General features: G+C 34.8%; 1 protein-coding gene across 1 annotated transcript in view; it reads right to left on the reverse strand.

The window, feature by feature from the left end:
- The window catches only part of LOC309401940 (homeobox protein Mohawk-like), a 188,594-nt gene that overhangs the window by 134,043 nt on the left and 31,078 nt on the right, over window positions 1–23,473 (reverse strand). The window contains exons 9-16 of the mRNA XM_081971321.1: window positions 22,033–22,131; window positions 19,826–19,970; window positions 11,216–11,362; window positions 8,566–8,775; window positions 6,847–7,071; window positions 5,309–5,419; window positions 3,677–3,831; window positions 2,452–2,694 (exon numbers count right to left, since the gene is read on the reverse strand). Coding sequence (XP_081827447.1) covers window positions 2,452–2,694; window positions 3,677–3,831; window positions 5,309–5,419; window positions 6,847–7,071; window positions 8,566–8,775; window positions 11,216–11,362; window positions 19,826–19,970; window positions 22,033–22,131 — 1,335 coding nt within the window. The remainder of the gene's footprint in view (window positions 1–2,451; window positions 2,695–3,676; window positions 3,832–5,308; window positions 5,420–6,846; window positions 7,072–8,565; window positions 8,776–11,215; window positions 11,363–19,825; window positions 19,971–22,032; window positions 22,132–23,473) is intronic.

The raw sequence follows: 23,473 nt of genomic DNA on the forward strand, positions 1-23,473 counted from the left end.
GGACAAACAATACATCAGGGGGCAAAACGTTTTTGACTAAGGTACCTCAAATGGGCTTACAGAATGCATCCAAAATCCAGAACCCCCAAATCCCACAGAACTGTAATACTGCAAATTTTATAAAACATTGCAGGACATAAAACCTATCATAAACATTTTATGATATAATTTAAAATATCATTTAAATTTTTTGGAGTCAACTCCTGAAGTATGACTATCCTATACAGTTCAACATGAGTATTTTCAAGATCAATGCATGTCTGAATATCTTCCAGAATCTTTAAGAACTTTTTTAGTGAAAGCAGTACATTAGAAGCACTGCCATTGTTGAAGATATTGAGGAACTGGGTAAGAAAATATTTCTAAAATTATAACCAAGCAGGTCATGGGTTGTCTATTCTAGTACAAAACTGGAGACAAAAGCAATAGCCTCCAAGCAGTGTGTTATTGTTATTGCTCTAGAATATGTTGTTTGGATTCCATTGTCAGTTTATGACCCTATCACCAGTATTCAGTTAATACAAAAATTACATGTGAACTAACCATTATTTATGAGATATACTATAATAATGATTAATTCTATGCATATCTTTCTTCCATTGAACTTGCTTCATTCATTCTATGCCATATTTACATTTCTGCCCTATCTTGCCACTGGGTGATAGCCAAAGCATGAAAATAAATGGTGCTTTCAAGGAAATTAAATCATTGCACTAAGAAAAGCAAGTGAGGCAAAATAAAACAGTGGGAGGAAACAAGGGCTATATTCATTTGATCTTGGTTGTATAGAAGCAAAGAGCTATACTACTGCATGCCCTTGTCAAGACTTTCCACATAAAGCAAAATATTACTTGAAGCTTTTAATGAAACATTTATCCAAAAGGGAAATGCTTAAATCTCAGATCTAAGTTTTACATTATAAAAGTCAAAAACGAATAACTTGGTTTACGCAGAAGAGTGCAATGTGGGAAGAAAAAAGAAAAGAAAATGTGGTTTGATATTTTTTTAGTTTCCATGCACAGCTACTAAATGTTTAAATACCTCAGGAAAACTCTTATAATGCCAACTATGTGAAAGATTTTTAAAAGGCTAGATGGCCAGAAGCAGGAAAAACATATTTTGTCCTAAAGCATCTTGAAAGAAATATAAATTGTTTTGGGGAGTTAGGATTTAGATATTATCAAAGAAGGAATGACAATTTGTTGGTGAAGGATACAGTTTGTACTCAGAAGAACCTGGAATCTCATCCAGAAATCCCACTTTATACCTCAAACTTCAGAAGTGAAATTGTTCTAAATGAGCCTGATGGTCTGCCTCAGGAGAAAAGTGTAGGATCATTAATGTGCTTATCAGCCTTAACTATTTAAACTTTGGAAGTTGCTATATAGTTATTTCTAAATAGTTATGTGGTATTTTGAAATATGTATTATCAGAATGATCCCATTCTTTTAACTGAATACAAAGAATATAGAGTTTTGAAAAATGGTATGAGCTACTCAGTATTTTTAAAATTGAGACTTTATATCGCTATAACTGAAATGATCCCATATTAATATCATAAAATAAAACAGAATATAAAATAGAGCATTATTGGCCGGTCCAAATCTTTCCATTAAAAGAGACCCATTTATGGTAGTTTTTAGGATTTTATTAAGGAAAGGACACACAACCTGTTTCATTGTGGCTTCATTCCATCACAACACATATAAATAAATGGTGGAGCCCCAAAAGCCACCAATTGGTAAGATGACCATCTACATTCTCATTCTCTCTCTCATACACAAAACTCTGTCAAAGATAACTTATTTTGATTATCTTTTGTCCCCTTAGAGAAGACTCCAAAAGAGGGATAGACTGGTTACAGCAATATTGGAAAACACTCTTATAAAAAGCTTCTGAAATTAACTACATTATATCCAGGTCTCTTTATGAGGTATCATACTTCTATATTAAGTACTGTTTAACATAAAAGTTCAAGATCCAAAAAACTGTGCAAAATCCTACAGTTCTAGTAATGTTTCTGAAACCAGAAGCAGTTATTCCTTAGAATGTCATTTTAGAAAAGACTTTGAAACAACATGATGGCATTATCAACCTGTGGCATTTGATGCTCCCATATAAATAAAAATCATGATTTAAAATTCCATTGACTACATTCTGTTAATACCATATTCAAAGCAAGGATAATTTCATATTCAGCCCACCACAAAATCATCAATGAATACAGAAAAAAGAGGCTCAAAAATATTGTGTAACTTAATTTATAGTTTCATTTTAATATTTTAGTTATTGAAATATTTCAAACATTATTTATTTGAAATCATTTATTTCAAATATACTAAATATTTGCTAAATGTAATTCTAATTTATGACATGACTTTCATAGCACTAATTTCAATTGTGACAGCTATGGCAATGTGTATATAATATATACTAAAGAGAAAAACTTACGCCATATTTTCTGGTTCAGCTGCACAAGATCCCACGGCTTTGGTCACATTCACAAGAAGAGCTTGATTGGTTCCAGTGAGTAAGGCAACAAGAGATGGGATTCCACCACATCTACGGATAATGGTTCGATTGGCTTGTTCCTGACAACATTCACCAAGGGCACCTACCACATTTATAAGAACTTCTTCTGGCTGATCTGTTAGCAAGCCAACCAAAGCTTCTATGGCTTTGTATTCCCGGAATCTAAAAATCAAAGTTTCATGACTAAATATAAATATAATATTTGTCAACAGACTTACTCAAAGTATAATGAAATTCAAAGAATTTGGATTTCATTATTCCTATCTCATATGTGGGTGGTTTAATGGCAGATGAACTATTATCATTCTACAATACAATAGGAATTAAGTTTATAAATAAATAAATTTAGTATAAGTTTTGTACTTTCTGTATTTTCCAGAATTTTATAGTTCTGAGTCATGACTATGTCTTATAATTAGGAATCCTGGAATTCAAGATTGCTAAACAGATTTGAATCTGGCAATACATATATACACAAACTGATTTCAGCCAAATCTTGACATTACTGCCATAATTACTTCTGGTATGGCTTATTTTACAAGGGTTTGCTGCTTGCTTTAACATCACAACTTGTAATTCTCTAACTTCCAGGCACATCTGTTTCTATCTATTATGATGCCAAACTGTCCATCATCCCCCATGACACAAATACCACCCTTTCATATTTGTATTGCAATACTGCACATAAATGCATAAAAAGCAGACCTGTCATTGCTTGCAGATACCAATAGCTCTTGGATATCCTTCCTCAATTTAGTGATCTGTAAAATGGATTAGACTGTGTTTCCCATTATCCTTACCCAACATGCCACAAAAACTAATTTTTGCTGCAATATATCTAGTTTGACATTAAGATAGAGAATACAGTAGATGATAACTACAGGTATTGTAGAGAAGTAAATGTTGGCTTAAATTTGTATTATTAGATTGCCAACTAATCCAATAAATATTTCAGCATGTTTTAAGTTTCAGTATGACAGTTAGATAGAGCCCTTCTAAAGCATACACACAACACCTAAATATTCCAGATGTTACTCACACATAACAATTACATCGTAATAGTTTCTAAATTCTTATGATTGGTTATAAGCAGGAGGTGCTAACTACAATATATATATTTCAAGGCATCAAATATTGCAAGTACTTTGTCACATTTTCTTTGCTGATTGCACATTTCCAGATTGCTCCTGTCACTGCTGCCAGAAGTTCTTTATTTCCAGAATTAGAAACTAAAGTAGCAAGAGGTTTCAGGCCTCCATGTTGTCTAACAAGTTCACGAGTCTCTTGATCTTCAGCACACTATGTAAAAACAAACAAACAAATGAAAATATAAATACAAAAATACATTGAAAAGACGTTTTAAATCCAGACCAATCCCTACTCTGTTCTGTTTAGAGACAGCACTATGATTTAAATGAACTATGATTTAAATGAACTAAATTTAAAAATCCTAGAAGCAATATTTAGATTCCTAAATTAAATTAGGAGGATGCAAAGAAACAGTATAGGCTTAAATCCTATTAAAATAAATAGATCCCAAGCCCATTTCTTCATCACTCCAGTGAAAAGTCTCAAAATTAACATTGGCAAGTACAGTTTTAATCAAGAAATATGGATGGCCTGACATTACTGGCCTTCAGAAAAACAATGGTTTTTCCTCCAGATACTGGAGCCAGGATGTTGATGAGGCTGGCATGATATGGTTGACCCATGGATATAGTTTCATTGGGGCCTCAGCATTGTCTTTTTTCCTTTAATGGTTTAAAACTCTCTGTGTGTCTATGGTGTTTTTATTTTTGTTCAAAATCCCAATTTTCCTACAGGTAGGCGAGTAGCCATATATATTTCATAAATAAATAAGAAGCAAGCTTATGAATGGAGATAAATAGGAAAAACATGGCAAGCTATTTACAAAGCAATAGTAATAACTATAGAATGATGTAGCAAGAATAATAGAGAATTCACCATCCTCTTTAAATTGTTAATTTGTGGGGTGGGTTTGGAGTTAATACTTACCAAGTTAAAGGGCTACTTTTCCTTTGGATCTAAATTTTTTATTATCATTTTCCTTTGAAAGTTTCATGGTGTCAGAGTTGGATACATCAGAGCTGATAAGGTAAAGGTTCCCCTCGCACATATGTGCTAGTCGTTCTCGACTCTAGGGGGCGATGCTCATCTCTTTCCGAAGAGCCAGCACTGTCCGAAGATGTCTCCGTGGTCATGTGGACAGCATGACTAAATGCCAAAGGTGCACGGAACGCTGTTACCTTCCCACCAAAGTTGGTTCTTATTTTTCTACTTGCATTTTTACATGCTTTCGAACTGCTAGGTTGGCAGAAGCTGGGGCAAGTAATGGGAACTCACTCCATTACGCGGTGCTAGGGATTCAAATCGCCAAACTGCTTACCTTTCTGATCGACAAGCTCAGCGTCTTAGCCACTGAGCCCCGTGTCCCCATTCAGAGCTGATAGAGGATGGTAAACAAAGTTATTCAAGACTGCATTTTCCATTGCAGATGTAGAGCCCTCTATGCAATTTCATGGGGATGATCCTGACAAATTAAGCACTCTTAGAACACAGTCCCAAGGATAGTAACTTTGTAAATATAAGGCTATACCTATGCTAGAGGATTTGTAACTATCAGTTTTTGTGATAAAGGGCCGATGAAGTAGTCACACCATTTTTTTCTTAGATAATTATCCAGTTTGCCCATTATTTTTTTTAAAGAGAAATGGTGTGCAGAGAACCTTTTTTGTCTCAGAAGATGAATGCTTACCTTAAAAATTGCACTGGCACAATGCATTTGCAACTCTTCCTTGTCACTGTTCAGATTTTTCACAAGATTTTCAATCATTTTCTCATGTTTGATTGCTAGTCTGTAGCTGGGCTACAAATAAACACCCATTAGAAAGGGGTTTGAAAAGACCTTCAGAAAATAAATTATCAATGTGGACAAAGTTAAATGCTTTTTTTGTCTTTGCCATTTCCCCTCCCCCCCCCCAAATGAAAAACAATAGGAGATGATTATAAAACCAGCAAATATTCCTCTATATTGCAAAGTTCCAAAGTTTTCTTGTGAGTTAAGGCTGACAATTTCTGTCAAAACCAATCAGGGAGTTTATATGTCTATCTGTCTCCCTCAGTGTTGGGGTTGTACCAGTTTTACTACTGGCTCGCTCATGCGCTCTCTCTCGTAACGCTTCTGCGCATCCAAAGAAGCGCCCGGGTGGGTGGGCGGATTCTCCCGTTGCCACCACTACCTGGTCGAACCAGGCCGAACCGGGAGCAACTCAACTCTGGTCTTCCTACTATATAACTGTGCATAAGAATGTTTAATACAGGTAATCCTCAACTTACGACCACAATTGAGCCCACACTTTCTGTTGTTAAAGTGAGATATTTGTGAAGTGAATTTTGCCTATTTTATGGCTTTTCTTCCAAGAGTTGTTAAGAGAATCATTGCAGTTGGTAAATTAGTAGCCTGGTTGTTAAGTATATCCAACTTCCCCATTGACTTTGCAAAAGATGATCACATAACCCTGGGGCACAGCAACGGTCATAAATAAGAACCAATTGCCAAGCATCTGAATTTTGATCACATGATCATGAGAATGCAGGAAAGGTCATAATTGTGAACAATGGTTATAAGTCACTCTTTTCAGTGCCGTTGTAACTTTGAATGGTCACTAAATGACTCGTTCTAAGTCGAGGACTATGTGGCCACATTGGTCAGAAACTGCTCTTAAAAAAAAGCAGTACTGGGCAAAAAATTGATATAATTAATAATTATAAAATAAGACAACCCAATTTCAAAATTACGTGATTTCCCACTTGCACCCATATTGGTATATAAATACTTTGTTATTGCTCAGATAGAAAGGGAATAATTACAAAATCTGGAGATAAGATCTTTGGGATAGTGATCTTTTTTCCCCTTAGCATTTTCCCACTTTTTTTATCAACTATGAATCTGTTGCCCTGCATGCAGACACACACAAACATAAAAATCAATTATTTCTATTTGTAATTATTTGGAAATGATAACTCACATTCCTTTCAGGTAAATACCATAATTTGCATTAATTTAAAGAATTAAAATGTAATGGAATATAATTATAGGAATTCAATTAAACTACCTAATGTTGTAGTCAATTATATCACTGTGATTGGTTAGTATATAGATGGGTGAATGGATAGACAGGCAGAATATTGCTTCATATGCACCTGAAATTTAAAGTCATTGTCTATTTTTGATTTCTATTTGGTCTCCGAAGGATAGTCATTTGATTTTGCAAGTGTAGAGATGTTGCTTACCTCAGAGGCACACTCTTGCAAAGTTCCTACTACAGGTATTAACATATTTGAATGAGGAGACTTCAGTAACTGGGCCAGCAGGGGGATGCCTCCAGCTTTACGGATTGCTTCTTTATTCCTAGAACTCTTGCTGCAGCTCCATAGTGCCAAAGCACCACAGCGTGCTACTTCAATTTCCTTTCCCTGAATCTGATTGAGACTTGCAGAACAGTCTAACAGCCCAACCTGGTAAGAAATAATGATGTGCACTAATCAAATATGCCATCCTGGTGCTGAAAGATACCATTACTCCTTGTTCTAGAAATAAAAGGAAATATCTTACTCCTATTTTAGCTCTTGCTGCCTATAGGTTTTTGGTTGTAGAGACCAAACCTTCTGGTGGAGCAGGGGGAGGACACTTCCCATGTGAGATTTTGAAGATAAACAAAGCGACACTGTGGATGGGTCAAAGATGCAATTTTTTTGGTATATGTCACACGTGGATTAAAATCAGAAATTTATAGTTTTTGTTGGGTTGTGGGCTCTTTTTAAAAAAATTATCTTTGGTCTATTTTAGAGTTTTTGTTTGTATTCTGCTTCAAAATAGCAAGTAATGCCCTGGTGATTTTCAGCAGTTGTGGTAAAACAGAGAGAACTCTTCAATACCACAAAAAAGCGGTTTGCCCCTGGATTCTCTCACTATTCGCACTATAAAAATGGGTACGTTTGGGAATGTTTCCATTTATATAATTATGAAAAAACCCTCCTGCATCTCCTAGTTAAGTGAGAAGTATATTTCGTAAGCTTTTAATCAGTTATTCCAAACTGCTGGAAGGAATGCCTGCTAAAACACTTTTCAGTTGGTTTAGAATGTAAGCAAAACTATCTTTATTTCAGGAGATATATGTAATCTGAAATGCTATTCTGATCTTGTCAGTTTAAACAGAATATTTAGACTTTCAGAGAGATGCTTCTGTTATTGTTCATTTTAAAAATAATTGTTGTTCTGATTGGGAATTGTTCATTTTCTTTTAAAGGAAGGCTACACAAACATAGCAATAGCAATAACACTTATAGTTATATACCGCTTTACAGCCCTCTCTAAGCGGTTTACTGAATCAGCATATAGCCCCCAATAATCTGGGTTCTCACTTTACCGACCTTGGAAGGCTGGAAGTTTTAGTCAATCTTGAGCTGAAGAGAATCGAACTGCTGGCAGTTGGCAGAAGTAGCCTGCAATACTGCATTCTAATCACAATGCCACCACAGCTCTGCTAATGTCTGCTATAGGGTAGGGTATAGGAGGTTATGGGGTGGAGTGGTGTGGGGTGGAATGGAATGGAATAGAATAGAATAGAATATTCTTTATTGGCCAAGTATGATTGGATACCCAAAGAATTTGTCTCTAGTGCATAAGATCTGGGTGTACATACCAACAACAAAATAATATAACCATAAGATACCAATGGTAGAAGGCAATAGATGAGAAGGATAATAGTAATGCAGCCCTACCACATGTGTAAGTATCTTTAGACATAAGACAGTGCTGTGGCATTAGATGTTCAGCAAAATGATAACATGAGGTGTCATTTTTTTTAAAAGCAGAGTGACTTTTCTGTCACATGGAAAAGGATTTGACCACATTGGTGTACATTTCATTCCACATTAGTTAGATGAAAAAAGACACAATTAAGATGAAATTCTGATAGCAAACCTTATGAGAGTATAAAAGCAACTTACCAGTTTCTTGATTCCACCATACTGACGGACTGTTCTTCGGGCTCGTTTGAACCTAGCTACATTAGCTATTGTTTCAGCAGCCAAACACTTCAAATCTTCATCTAGAGAATCAAGTATATTAACCATGATCTGTAGTCCTCCAAGATCAGCAATTGTACGTCTTATCTGAGCATTTTGACTAATTTCCTTCAGGATTTTTAATGAACCAATCTAATGGGGAAAAAATGCATGGTTATGGATTGCTTTCTTTTAGAGTACACGTTAACTTTTTAAAAAAGTTTTAATACACGTAATCCTCTATTTACCACCACAGTTGAAGCCAAAACATCTCTTTCTGAGACATTTGTTAAGTGAGTTTTGTCCCATTTTATTACCTTTCTTGCCACAGTTTTTAGGTGAATCACTGCAGTTGATAAGATAGTAACTCAGTTGTTAAGTGAATCTGGCTTCCCCATTGACTTTACTCATCAGAAGGTTGAAAAAGGTGATCCCATAACCTTGGGACACTGTCACCATCATAAATATGAACCAGTTGCCAAGCATTTGAATTTTGATTACATGATCATGGGGACGCTGCAAAGGTCATAACTGTGAAGGAAAGTTGTGTTACTTTTTTCACTGCCGTTGTAACTTTGAATGGTCATTAAATGAACTGTTGTAAGTTGAAGACTACCTGTAATATGCAGATTTTTATGCCACAGGAGACACTACTTGTCTTTCTTTGTTCCATGCAAGTTTATTACAGAGTGGAAAAGAAGGAAGACAACTTTCCACCCATCCAGGGTTCGAACAATGGCAGCACTTCCAACTCATATTCTGCTTCTACAGCCCCTCTCTAAATCAATATCAAGTGGTGTTTTTCCTACTGGGGGTTGTGCTATTCATTGTAAGAAGGGTAATTGTTTTTTCCTCTGGTTTTGTTGTTCTCCCCTTTCACAGCCAGCAGAGAAAACAGAGGTTCTGATTGGAACCTTGCTTTTCATCTGTATCTCATCCTTGTCTACTCCTCTTATATCATTAGATCATCTCCCAAGTTTAAAATAATAGTGAATAATATAAAATACGGAACAATACCAGCGCAGAAATAGTAACAGAAAAGAAGACACAAGACTAGTTGGAACTATAGAATTGGCTAGAAGTTATATTGCCAAAGAAATGAAATTGACAAATTGAAACTGACCACACTCTTAGTTTGAGAGGAGAGTGGAACAGTGATTGTAAGGGACATATGAAAACAAAATAACTCCCATCCTCTTTTATGAAAATGAAATACTGGCAGTGCTCTTCTTTGTTCCGACATCGGTGTCAAAGGTAAGGGTGAGGAACAGTGACAAGCATGAAAAGAACATAATACTAATGAAAAGGGCAAAACCTATAAGGGAAGTATCTGTGGCAGGGGCTGGTTAATGAAGAGATTATTGGGAGTGGGCTCATGCCCAAGCACTCCTATAATCTTCCTTAGCTGACCTTGCCTCTGAGATAGTGGCTAACAACGCATTACAGATTTCATACACCTTGAACCTGAGCTGGGATGGTAATGATTTAAAGTGTAATATATTATTTTAAAATGTAAGTACTCCTAAGGATGATTGTTTCACTCATGGGATGAGAAGAAGGTATTATCATGCCACCAAATAGAAAATTGCTACTATCAATCATTCCTGTGATGTGGATGAGTACAAGTGGTGACAAGGCTGAAAAAGGAAATTATTTTGCTTCCGAGATATGATGGCAAAAGCCTCTAAAGAAAGTTTATGTGAGAATGCACAAAGGAAACAGCCAAAGAAATCTTGATTTCCATTTCTACATGGAAGCCAGAAGGATTCTCAAACTTTTCCTGTAATTCATGCATACATTCTTTAATTCCTTAAATTTCCCCCATGACTTAAATGTTAAGACTCTTTATACTGTGAGAGGGATCTTGGAGTCTAGTGGACAACCATATGAGCCAGTAGTGTGCAGCAGCTGTCAAAAAAGCCAACAAAGTTCTAGGCTGCATAAACAGAAGGATAGAATCAAGATCACGTGAAGTGTTAATGCCACTTTATAATGCCTTGGTAAGGCCACACTTATAATACTGCATCCAGTTTTGGTCGCCACCATGTAAAAAAGATGTTGAGATCCTAAAAAGAATGCAGAGAAGAAGAACAAAGATGATTAGGGGACTGGAGGCTAAAATGTATGAAGAATGGCTACAGGAACTGGGTCAAGCTATTCTCCAAAGTTTCTGAGGGCAGGACAAGAAGCAATGGGTGGAAACTAGTCAAGGATAGAAGCAACCTAGAACTAAGGAGACGTTTCCTGATGGTTAGAACAATTAATCAGGTGGAACAACTTGCCTCCAGAAATTGTAAACTCCAACACTGGAAATTTTAAAGAAGAGATTGGATAATCATTTGTCTGAAGTGGGGTAGGGTTTCCTGCTTAAGCAGGGGATTGGACTACCCCAAGGTCCCAAGGTCCAAGACCTCCAAAGTCCCTTCCAACTTTATTCTGTTTATGAGGCTTCAGTTAAAATACACAGTGTTACAAGATGAGTGATAGTCACAGAGCTTTTAAAAGAAAGAGAAGGATCTGGAAATCAAAATAATACCCTGTGTAAAAGCTAGTAGAATCCTTAAAAATAATGATCACTATGCAACTAACTCACCTTACATTTGATTTCTTCAGTATCAAGTAAATTAATCAGCACTTCGAGACCTCCAACATCTCTAATTGCCAACTGGCACGTTTCTTGAGACAAGTTGAAATCTCTCATTGAACACAATGCAATTACAGTAGCCGTCTGGTTACCTGCCTATAAATGAGACCATCAATATAGTATAGGGTAAAATAGGTTTTATTATATGTTTTACTGAGCAGACATACCAAGAAAAAAAAATTATACAGCAAAAATTATAAGGGCAATGTGCATATTTTAATTTGGTGGGATTTGTTAGTGAGGTGAATAGAAGAAAAGCCAATTTCTGTTAAATTATCACTGATAAATCAGTGACATATTTTAATAAACTAAAGAAGAAAAGATACAATTCTAACTTTTGAAACTTTCTTTTAATTTTACATTTGTAAAACTGAATCTGGGAGGGTTTTATACAAAATTTGTATGCAAAAAATTGCTTCCACTGTTTCATTCACATTTTAAAACAAACCCATAAAATATTTTTCACATGTTCTCATACATTTGTGCTACGTACATTATAACCATTACTACTGATTACCATAACTATTATTTTTCTGCCTAGTAGCTATTAGAGAAAGTTTTCAAAGGTAGATTTTAATCAATATGGAAGCTGTTAGGCTCTATTAAACGTACACAAAATTGCATCATGTTGTTAAAACCTTTGAAACTGGATATAGTATGATGGATGCTACATGAGTTCTATGGCACTGCAACACTAAACTTTAAAGCTTTAAATTAAAGGCAGATTTTATTTCTAAAAATCTAGCTTCACTTATAGGATGGTTCAGCATAAATATCCACAAATTGAAATAAAAAGAGAATATAAACTCAAAAAATAATTAAAGGCATGCTTGGAGAAAAAAAATTCTAGGCACTTTTTAGATAATGGATAAAGTTCAGAATTATATTAGGTAACCGCTGTAAAGTAAAGAAAAACCACCTTTCTGAGATGAGATCTACAACATTTTCATTTCATTCATTACTGGGCTTAAGGAACAATAAGAAATATTCCACTAAAACAAATAAATGTAGATAAGTGTATGACAAGATCACAAACATTAGTTAATATGAAACAATTACAAATCTAAAACTGGCCTACACATTTTTCTTCTGAAAAAGTCAAACTAAAGGGGAAAATAGAAAAAAGAGGCCTCTATTTCTCCTTATAGAAATTTCTCAGTCAGTTAATACAATGGGACTAGTTCACAAGCTCCACAGACTCCTTGGAGTCCATATGGCTCCTGCAGAATTCTGTTCAGGGTATTATCTAACATCCAAATCCCATCCAAAAAAGAAATGAAATGTCGTGTTTCCAACCACATTGCCCTCAGCTTTCTACCCCTAGTACAAAACAAGTTCCATAATTAGCCATATTTTACTTTTGCCAGGCAAAGACTATTAAAAGGGGGCATCAAACATACAAAATGTTTGCAGGAATACATTATAAACCATTGGTTTAGCCTTAAAATATCTGCCATTTTTTAAAAGCCCAAGAAAGAAACAGATATTCCTCTTTTCTTTGGTATTTGACTCAATTGGGGACTAAAGCCAAGAAAACCTGGCAGATAATTCTACTGTTTCAGTTCATTCACATTCTAACCTCCCAAGCAGTCCTATTACAGTACTACCAGATTTTTTCAATTTTAATGTCAAGTTGTCTTAAGCTAGCCTTACAAATGAATCTGAAAAATCTAGATTATTGCTTGAAATCTAACTTGTGGCTACCTGTTGCCTACAAATGATTTTTTGTAGATAACTTAATTCAGCTTCCATTCATTTATATTGAAGCAAAATACACTATTAAGTCGGATATACTGTATTAAAATTATGAGTGTATTAGTTTCTCATTTAGTTGCCCTACATAGCTTTGATCTAAGCAGGTGGATATGCTTGTGATGATCTAGTCTCCTTTATTGAATATGCTTGTGTTACTTGCTAGAATAAAGGCACAATTATTTCAGCTATGGTTTTATGGTGGATTTTCAAAATAGGAATAATATCTTATTAAATATTCATTGTCTGATCCAACTTTTCATTTTGTTTAACAGAACACAGGTCAAGCTGCAACTTGTTAGTGACGAGTTGTGGAGAAGTATTACAGAGTTATGGAATAACTTCTTGTCCCATTTCCTGAATCCTCTGCAGTTCTTGGGTTATAGCCTGGCAGTGAATGAAACACAGAGATTAAAATAAACAGGGCCAGTGGAAAATCATAACCATGATAAAAATCACAGATTCCATAATGTTCACATTACATGTCTGTAATGCGTGGAAAATAAGTATTGTTTAAGAGCTAATTAAGCACTGACACCGTCAAGCCTGGTATGTCTCAGTAACAAAGGAATACATGGAGCAAACATCAAATTAAAACCATCACCAGTTTTTTTTTTTCAAATGAAGAATGAAAACAAAATTGCATGATACGGGGGGAAAATTCCAGACTGGGTTCAGAGTGTAGATTTGCACTATTGCTCAAACTTCTCTCAGGCATTTTCTTTACATTCTGACTTTCTGACCTCTTAGTTTTGTAGAGCTGCAGATTTATTTATATAGGCAAAGTCTGAGTCTACACAGGTGTTACATCCCACTGGAATACTGACCCATGTTGGAGCACCTGACACATCGTCTATCTTGTTCCTAATTGCTATTTCTTTTTTGAATCATTATTTCCCTGTTTTTTGATACAATATTTACAATCCTGATGTCTTTAGGTAAACACATACAGCCACATATGGAATAAAAATATGTAATGATAAAATCCAAAAGTTAAATACAAAGGGTGAATAATACCACTGGGACCACCAGGAGCCAAGGGCTCAAAATTATCAAAATATAGTTCTATGAAAAGAGAAGACAGAGTTCCATACATTATGGGCCTTCAGAGAGAAAGATTGTCATCTAGTACATAATCCAATGTTACTAGATGCTTGCTGAAAAGAAGTAAATCTGTTTTGATGAGATTTAATCTGAAATGGTTTTATCCAATTCAGATCCTTATAACCTCGACACCTGAGCTTCCAGAGCATTGCTGGCTTGGCCCAAAGTAGCAACATGTAAGTAAGTGTCATCAGTCTAGTAATACTAATAACATATCACCTTGAACAGATAGATGATTTCTCCCAGTGGTTTTACAAGAGGTTTAAACAACAAGGGAAAGAGTTCTGATTTCTGTCAGATTCTTTGCAAGCCTTTCATGAACTCGAACACTTTCCTCCAGGATATATGATTGAGGAACCATTGACTGAAGCACAGAATCATTGTAAAACAGTTGGCAGTTCACTACTGCCAATCCTCGTAGATGATCTAGGGTACTCCCTGTTGAGAGATCTCACAGAATCAAACAATGTATTCCCCTATCTAAGTCAGCTACTAGAGCAGGGCTGCCAAACTCCGGGCCCATGGGCTGGATGCATCACGCGCTCACCATAGCCATGCTCAGTTTAATGAAGTGGGGGGAAAGTCCTGATGCCAATGTGATGATGTGAGTTTGACACTTCTGTAACTAGAGTAACGAATTCTGTTTATGTCCCATGATTTGGGCTGAATCCTGACTGAAAATCACGTAGGTAATTAGTTTCCTCTGTAATCCTCTGTAACTGGTTCCCAATGCCTTCATAGCAAACTTGCTTCAAAGGGAAGAGTTAGAGACTAGGCAAACAGCTGTCTTAAAGAATTACCTTTTAAAGAAGGAGATTACTTTCTCCTTCAAACAAAGCAAAATTACTCTCTTCCTCAAAAATAACCAAACCCACCACATTGATTACCTCTTAAGAGTTAGCTGGCCATACCCTGTTAAACACCTTGAAGGGGAAGAGAGGTGGGGTCTAGCCAACAGATAGCAGCATTCAAATTACAGAGAACTCAAATACTTGTGCAAAATAAATGTAAATTACATCATAAGATGCTGTCTCACTCACCCCTCAGGCTCTACCAAATTAACATCCAGCCCAGAGTGAACAAAAATGATTTTTTTAATCAAAAAAGCCACAAACTCATTCAGCCTGGTTTTTAAAAAAATGAGAGCTACTATAGATAAGTATGGCTAGCCTCACTGTGCCTATCCATCAATTCCATATTGTTTTTTTTAAGTGAGAAGGGACCCACATTCAAAGGACACAATGGACTTTGAAGAAAAGCAAAACACAGAATTATGCTGCTTTCTCCTTTGATTGTTTTTTTCCACTCTCTTCCTTGTCATCACAGAGAACTGAGTATTAGAAAGGAAATAAATATCCACATTGCCATTCTTCATTTTGCAGGAACAATTAAAATATACATTACCCATAACTTGTAGGACATGCATATAGAAACTGCACCAGTCAGCATGGCTGCTACACTGAATAGATCTTTTAACAGTAACCTCTGTTCTTCCACCTTCCCTCCCTCTCCAGGATCAGAACGTATGGAAGGCACATCATTTCCTGGCCGTGTTTCTGCTTGATGTCAAACACCAGAGGAAAGTGCTGAATTCTTCTCAAAATAGAGCAGATAATAGAGAGGAATCTGGGGAAGTTCTGCTCTTAGTATTGGCAAGAGTTGCACTGCCACAAGTGGGTGTGGGGTCATGGCTGGGCCTGAAATAATGTCTGCGAAAGACATTTAACAAGACTAATCTGGGAAGACCCATCACTGTTTCAGACTGTCAAGAAAACAACAAGCAGCTGAGCTTGAATAAAAAGTTGGGCAATTGAATTGCAGTAAAGCCAACAGATTTTCCAAAGAAAAACTAAACCATATGAACAGAGCATTCAAATATGAGGGGAGCAATGCTTTCAGGGAATAAACAAGATCAGCAAGCAAACGTCTTAAATTCACAGAATGGGTGTTATTCATATATTCCAGCAAGGTGAATAATTTTTAAAAGAAAGCATGCTGGTTTTGGAGTAGCTGGCAGGTAAGTGTTAAATGAAAGATTAAGTCCATAATGCAGACCTATGGATAAAGAGATCTAGCTATTACTTTATGGATTGCAGTTTACATGGTTTTTGGTCTGTCCATGAAAATGGTAATACTTTGGTTAGCCGGCATCTGCTGCTTAATAGTTTGTCTTTCAAACATAGGGGGCAGTGGGGTAAGACCAGTGGTGGGATTCAGCCAGTTCGCACCACTTCAGGAGAACTTTCAGAGCAGTTTGGTGAACTGGTTGTTGGAAGAATTCATTAGGGTAGAGAACTGGTTATTAAATTATTTGAATCCCTCCACTGGGTAAGACTGTGAAGTCCCCTTCACTACCAGCTGCATAAATAGAATATAAGCCCCTGGTACCTCAAAAACTACATCTTTTTATTACCTAAGATAAGCTCTCTTTTGGTATGGTGAGATATCATGACTCTACTTAGTTCTTCTATTGACTGGGCCCAAATGTCTCCAGCACCTACGAAGTTGTGACAGTAAGAAGAACAGCAAAGTAACATCTCGACCTAACAGTAACCATATCAGACTTCTGGGTATGAAGGTTTTGCAGCAATTTGGAGCTGATCACATGATGTTGCCTGGCTTTTTGAGGGCCATTTTTTTTTCTCAATCTGCTGGGGTTTATTTGAATCTGAAGAAAGCCGATATTCCTTTAAAATACTCTAGCTTTGCAAGTGATCTCTCCCTCCAGCTCCTGGGTTCTCTCTCTCCAACTCTTTCCTGCCATAGTAGAAATTCACCATCCTACTTGTATTTATATTATTTATACTGCCAGCCGTATATGTGATTGCAATTTTTTGGTGTATTATCACTTCACTCTTGAAATTTTTATATACAACAAACAGATGCTTTTGGGTGTTTTGCTTTTTAACAAGTGGCCTTCCTTTATACAGCCCCTCATCACAAAAACATGCTGCTGCTGCTGATGATGATTGGGAAGCTGTGAGCAAGTTAGTTTCTTGTATGCATAGGGTAGGAGATTAGGAGAATTATGATGGTTCAAAGGAAGAGCAAGGTTATATCTGTGCTAAAAGTTTAGGTTTTTGGTCAACAGGACTACAGTTGCTTGGTTAGATGTACAGTTCAGCCGGTGTATTAATGATATTTTCTTATCATATATCACTTGTTTTTTCTTTTCTCATATGTATTTTTCCCTTCTAGCAGCCCTTGTTTTTCTTTTCCTGTACAGTTTTCATTAGCAATGATACTTATTTTCTATCTTTAGTAGATCATAAAAATAACTCTTTCTAATACAACCCTTCCATAAGTCACTTTTCCAGCTGTTATCTGAATAACTAATTTGATCCAGCAACATCATACATTATTTCAAAAAAATTATCTAACAAAAGTATGAAACAAATTAAAAAGCCTTTTGTAACTGTTGACATTTATGGGCGTATATAATAGATGTCTCATGTTTTATTTTACTTCTTTTTGTAAGTTAATCTAAAGCAATTCACTTCTACTTTTGATTGTGAAAGTCTTCATCCAAATAGATAAAAAGTGGCGAACATTTATTTTGGAAAGCTTCAGTGATACATCACCTAATTAGAAACACTGAATAACTCCAAAGACCTTACAACATAACTATTGCCATTTTTCTCTTGGAACTAATAAATCATTATATATATGGCATTGCATTTATAGAGGAAAAGGAGATGATCTTTCTTCATAATGTACATTTTTATTTGTGTCCATTTGCAGATTATTAATTTGTCTCTCAGTTTATATGAAATTGTTAATAATAATAATAATAATAATAATAATAATAATAATAATAATAATAATAATAATAATAATAATAATAATAATAATAATATTTTAATTGCTATATCAAAACATTTTAGACAGCATTTGGAAAAATCTGTGCATTTCCATCTGTCAGTTGCAAAAGACCAGACTACTTGGATGATTACATATGCTACGCTAATATATTATAATATCCTAGGCTCTTGGGAAGAACTCAATGTGTAGGAAAGCCAACACTAGCTACAGAATTGGCAGTCGTGATTTTACATTGTTGTGAAGATAATAATGGTATACCAATTTTCCTTCTGATGATGCCCAGAGTGATTTACAATGGAACAGCCAAAAACAATCTAAATAAAATCTAAAACAATACTGAAGCATTAAGCAAAAGCATTAAGGTTCATTTTAAAAATAATTAAAAGACGAAATGACCACCCATGGGTACACAGTATGTTATTTGCTAGCTTATTAATACAAGATAATGTTTTACTCAAAATCCAATCCTATTTTAATGCATTTCTCATATTCAAGCAGAAGTGTTCTGGAATTAATTATATAAACACACAGAGAGAACAAGTCTACTGTTTTTTCCAGTCTTCCAAATATGTCATATTATTTAAATTTAATAGAAATTATTCTATAACATTTTCACAAGCGACTTGTGGACAATTCAGTAAAATGAAACCAATAAAGGATTTGCTATTTTTTTTACATTGTTTTGTTTTCCATCAGCGCAATTAAATTGATGCGATGTGAAACTTTATTTTTATGGGAATATTCTTTTTGCTTTTATATGTTATAAATAATAAATAAATGAAGTTTTTTGTACCTAGCCTGGCTATATGAATCCCTGCAGTTACTGGAAGAGCCACATCAGAAGCAAGAACTATTAGAATCAAGCTGCTTATTTGGGGCATTTGATTCAAATATGAAAATAGGATTAAATCTTTCATAATTAGCCTTTTGAAATTATATTATTGCATAAATACGATAATTTCAAAATTATAACCTATTTTTAAAATTATAATTATAACATTATTTTTAAAATTATAATCTAATTTTTCAAAGCATCAGAAGGCAAGACCAGAAACAATTAAGGAAAGAAGCAACCTAGAAATTTCCTGTGAGAGAACAATGCATTGCCTTCAGAGGTTGTAGGGGCCCTACATGTAAAAGCCTCACTGGAGGCTTTTACGAAGAGACTGCCCAGCCACGTGTCTGGAATAGTATAGGGTCTCTTACACGAACAGGGGGTTGGACTAGAAGACTTCCAAGGACCCTTCCAACTCTGTTCTATGTACTATGTTCTATAACATGATTCACATCCACAAATATAACCCAGCAAAGAGCTGTGTATAAAAACAAAAGCCATAAGTGATCTCTTAAATTTATAGACCTATCAATAAATAAATCCCAACAAAGTGGGAAAAAATAATAAAATTGACCAGGCAACCAAAAAGCCCTAATTCCAAATTGTTGCAAAACCTTCATGCACAGAGACATAATATTATTGTTACTGTTAGGTCAAGTTTTTACTCTCTTTTTTTCTTATGTCACAACTTTGAAGGATGCTGGAGACATTTCACTGAGATAGATGTCTATATAAATTCAATAAGTAAGTAACATGGAATGTAGAATATTTAATATTTTGCCACTTTATAATAGGTTGCACTAGACTACCTATCTGCTTCGCAATATATTGGGCTGAAAGGGTATTGTTATGACTAAATTAAATCGTATTCTACAGATCTACTACAACAGAAGTTCAAAAGGTTCAAAAAGAATTGTAGGATGCAAACTGATTAGAGAAATAAAAACAAAATGAATAGATTCTGGAATAATAATTTTGAATTTATACTTTAATCAGAAGATCCTTTGAGATCTTCTGCAGTCTTTCCTCAAAATTATTTTTTTTACCTTTATATATTTGACTAATTTTTGAATCTGCCAATATTCTGATGGCAAATCAGTGTTAATTTCCTGATGACGTTCAGGCTCTTCATCCTCTTCTTCACTCTCAGAAGAACTTTCACTTGCATCTTCACTTTTCAGTGGAAGTTTACTAAACCAAAAAAGAAGGAAAAGTGGAGCAAGAAAGGGACAATCACAGCTAGAAATGAGAACTATATTAATCCAAACACAATCCATGTATATGAATTTGAAATTATTAAGAGACATAAATTTAAAGCAAGCCACACTAAGATGACCTATGCATGTATTGAAAAAGATTGGAAATGTGCTCCATAATAGTTGACAATATGAGTAACAGAAGAACAGAGGTGGAAGGGATCTTGAAGGTTTTCTAGTCCAATCTCCTTTTCAAGCAGGAAACCCTATATCATTGCAGACAAATGGTTGTCCAATCTCTTCTTAAAAACTTCCAGTTTTGGAGCACCCACAAGTTTTGGAGACAACTTGTTCCACTGATGATTGCAGCATCTTTTAAAACAGTATTTATTCAGTTTTCCAAGTCAGGATAAAAGATACAAGATGCATCTCTTTAATGACCCAATTTATTAATATAACTGTTTTTTTAAAAACATTTCATTGAAATAGTCACATATAATTTTTGCTGCTGGGAAAAAACCTCCACTGTTTTAAAGAAATGTTTGCTTTCATATTTCACAAATTATTTTTAATTGCATAAAATTCATAAAGGAAACTAGCATCTATTTAATCAGAAACTATTTATGCAGTTGAATCATTTCCTCCTGAACACCAAGGTATATATCTTGTTTTTATTTCCTGTTAGCTGCCCAGAGTAATATGTTATATAAATTGAACAATAATTTTGCTGAATTACTCAAATGCAACACTGTTAAGAAAGTATAAGATAGATCAATATTATTACCCTGTTCCACACGGTAAAATGAAATTACAGAGACTGGTTTATCATCTGATATGAACAAACTAAATGTTAAAACATTTCCAGTTTTGATTTTTTGTTTTTAGTATAGTTGTAGATTGAAGAATTTGGGAAATAGATTGAGTACTTTTCTAAAAGTCTTCTCTCCCCCCCCCCCCCGTTTTGAACAATTTTTCAAAGCTAAGCAAGCACCTTATCTCTGAAGCTAAATGTATGCTTTATCTTTCATGTGGAAGAACAACTGAAGAATTAATATACGTGCAACTTTCAGTATAAAAACAGCTTATAAAAGAAGGATGAAGCATCCTTTGTGGTTTCAATTATATTTGGAACAATATTTTGCAATATAGTAATAATTAAAAAATAATCAGAAGACATTATTACATAGGATACATCCTATGTATCCTATGTAATAGTTCTCACTGTATTGTGCTATTATTTTATAAAATTAGCATGCAAAACTGTGCATTAATATCTTCATTAATAGATATCAATTCTTATCTAATTATAACAAATTAGCTAAATTCTATAATGAACTGAATTACATCATGTTTACATAATCCACTAAACTGACAGAGAGTGGAAAAAAATTAAAATCATTTGTTTGAACCTGCATGATATTTTGCTGATGGAATAGTGTGACTATGAAAGTTGTTGGAATGAATGTATTCGTTTGCTTTTCAGATTTTGATACTAACTAAGTCCCAGAACACTGAAGAAGAGAGAAAGGAAGATTACTAAAAATAAAAACAAAACAATACAAAAACCTCTCCAAACAGGTATTTAAATTTCAGGGCACACTGTTGAAAACTGAGATCTGTTTCTGTACACTGCTAAGGAAATGTCTATTAAGAGCCAAGTTACTAGAACAATAAGCCAAGCAATCATCATTTCTCTGTCTGTGATTGGAAAAATGGTAGCAGATGCAAATATAACACAATTCTGCCAGAACCAACAGGTTTATATTTTCAGCTTGGGAGTTCCCTCTTTGGTCATGCAAAGAAGTGGGAACACCAGAAAATTTTCCATTTGAAAACTTAATAAGTAAGATTCGTATCTGAGACTAACACTGATTTTACAGACTCCTGCACGTAAAAATAGTAAAAAAAAAAACACCTTAAAATAAATCCATCAAATACAATTCAATCATTTCAGTTTTCTCATGAGACACTGAAATAATTTGTTGTTATCTTGTTCATGTTGGAAAATTGTGATTTTAATTCAAGCAAAAGAAAATTATGCATTATTAAGACTGTACCTTTTAAGAGAAGCAGTTGGTGTTCCACAGGATCTTTTCTTGCTTTCTGGAGTGGCATGCTTGATTTCTTTTTCATCGGATTTTCTTGCTGCTTTGCCTCTAAAAAGATTTAACATTTGTTAAATTAAGGATATAATGAATATATTAAAAATGTTTTAGTTTCTGAACTAAGTCCATTAAATGCTAAACTGATTAATGTCATACCACTTAGATTGGATAATTTGTTAAAGAAGCATAAAGAACTGATGTCATCACAAATTATCAGCAAAATTTGCTGAATCTAGAATTATAAATGGGCCATAATTCAGCTCAGTTGCAGCAAAGAATAAACCTAATGATTTCAATGGACCTAAGCACAGTTAATTCTCTCTTGGATTGCGGTCATGGCATTTTGATATTAAAAGCAGACTCCGACTTTTTTCTTCTTTAAACTTTTTTTTAAGTGCAGCTATTGATTTGACTTTTCAAAGTACTTTTAACAGACATTTGTGTGAAGCTGGGCAAGAGCTACGATGTAAATATTAATGTTCTAATACTGTAATGCATTTCAGTTCATGGTGCAATTCACAACTTGTGTGGATAACTATTGCAATTCTTGCAGTAAGTAATATACCTCTGATAAGAGTCATAAGCACCTCCTATAATCCTTTCTCTCATCTTTCTTGAATTTAGCTAATGGGCCATTACAACTAATGATCATTGATGCTGAATATACTGTCACAGTGAAAATCAGATTACACACATAATTAAAAGTTGTAATACAGATAGTCCTCAATTTACAACTGTTAGTAATTGTTTAAAATTTCAACAGCATTGAAAAAATGGACTAATGACTGTTTTTCACACAACCATTGCAGCATCTTCAGGGTCATGTGATCAAAATTTGGATGCTTGGCAACTGATTCTTATTTGTGACAGCTGCTGTGTCCCAAGGCCATGTGATCATCTTTTGCAACCTCCGGGCAAGAAAATCAATGGGGAAGACAGATTCACTTTTAGTTAACAACCGTGTTATTAACTTAACAACAGTGTTAAGATTCACTTAATAACTGTGGTGAGAAAAGTCATAAAATTGACCAAAACTCACTTAACAATTGTCTTGCTTAGCAACAGAAATTTTGGGCTCAGTTGCGGTTGTAAATCAACAACTACCTCTACTTTTTAAGTGCAGTATATACAGAATCCTTTTTCCACTAAGTAAGCCAGTTGGATATCATTGTCAAAATGTGATTGTTCTAAAGCCACTTAATGGTGCTTTTTTACCAGAAGACTTGAGATATATATATATATATATCCTCTCAATTCCTTTTTTCAAAGATATACAAGTTTGAGCTGGAAGAACTGAAGTACTCAGAACCTCCTATTACTCCCAGACCATAGATATGCAGACTTTAGAGTTACTGGAGCCCAAGAGATCTTGAGAGGCACCTGCTTCTCTCCT

The sequence above is a fragment of the Natrix helvetica genome (genome assembly GCF_964273705.1).
Source record: "Natrix helvetica genome assembly, chromosome: Z".
Classification (NCBI taxonomy): domain Eukaryota; kingdom Metazoa; phylum Chordata; class Lepidosauria; order Squamata; family Natricidae; genus Natrix; species Natrix helvetica.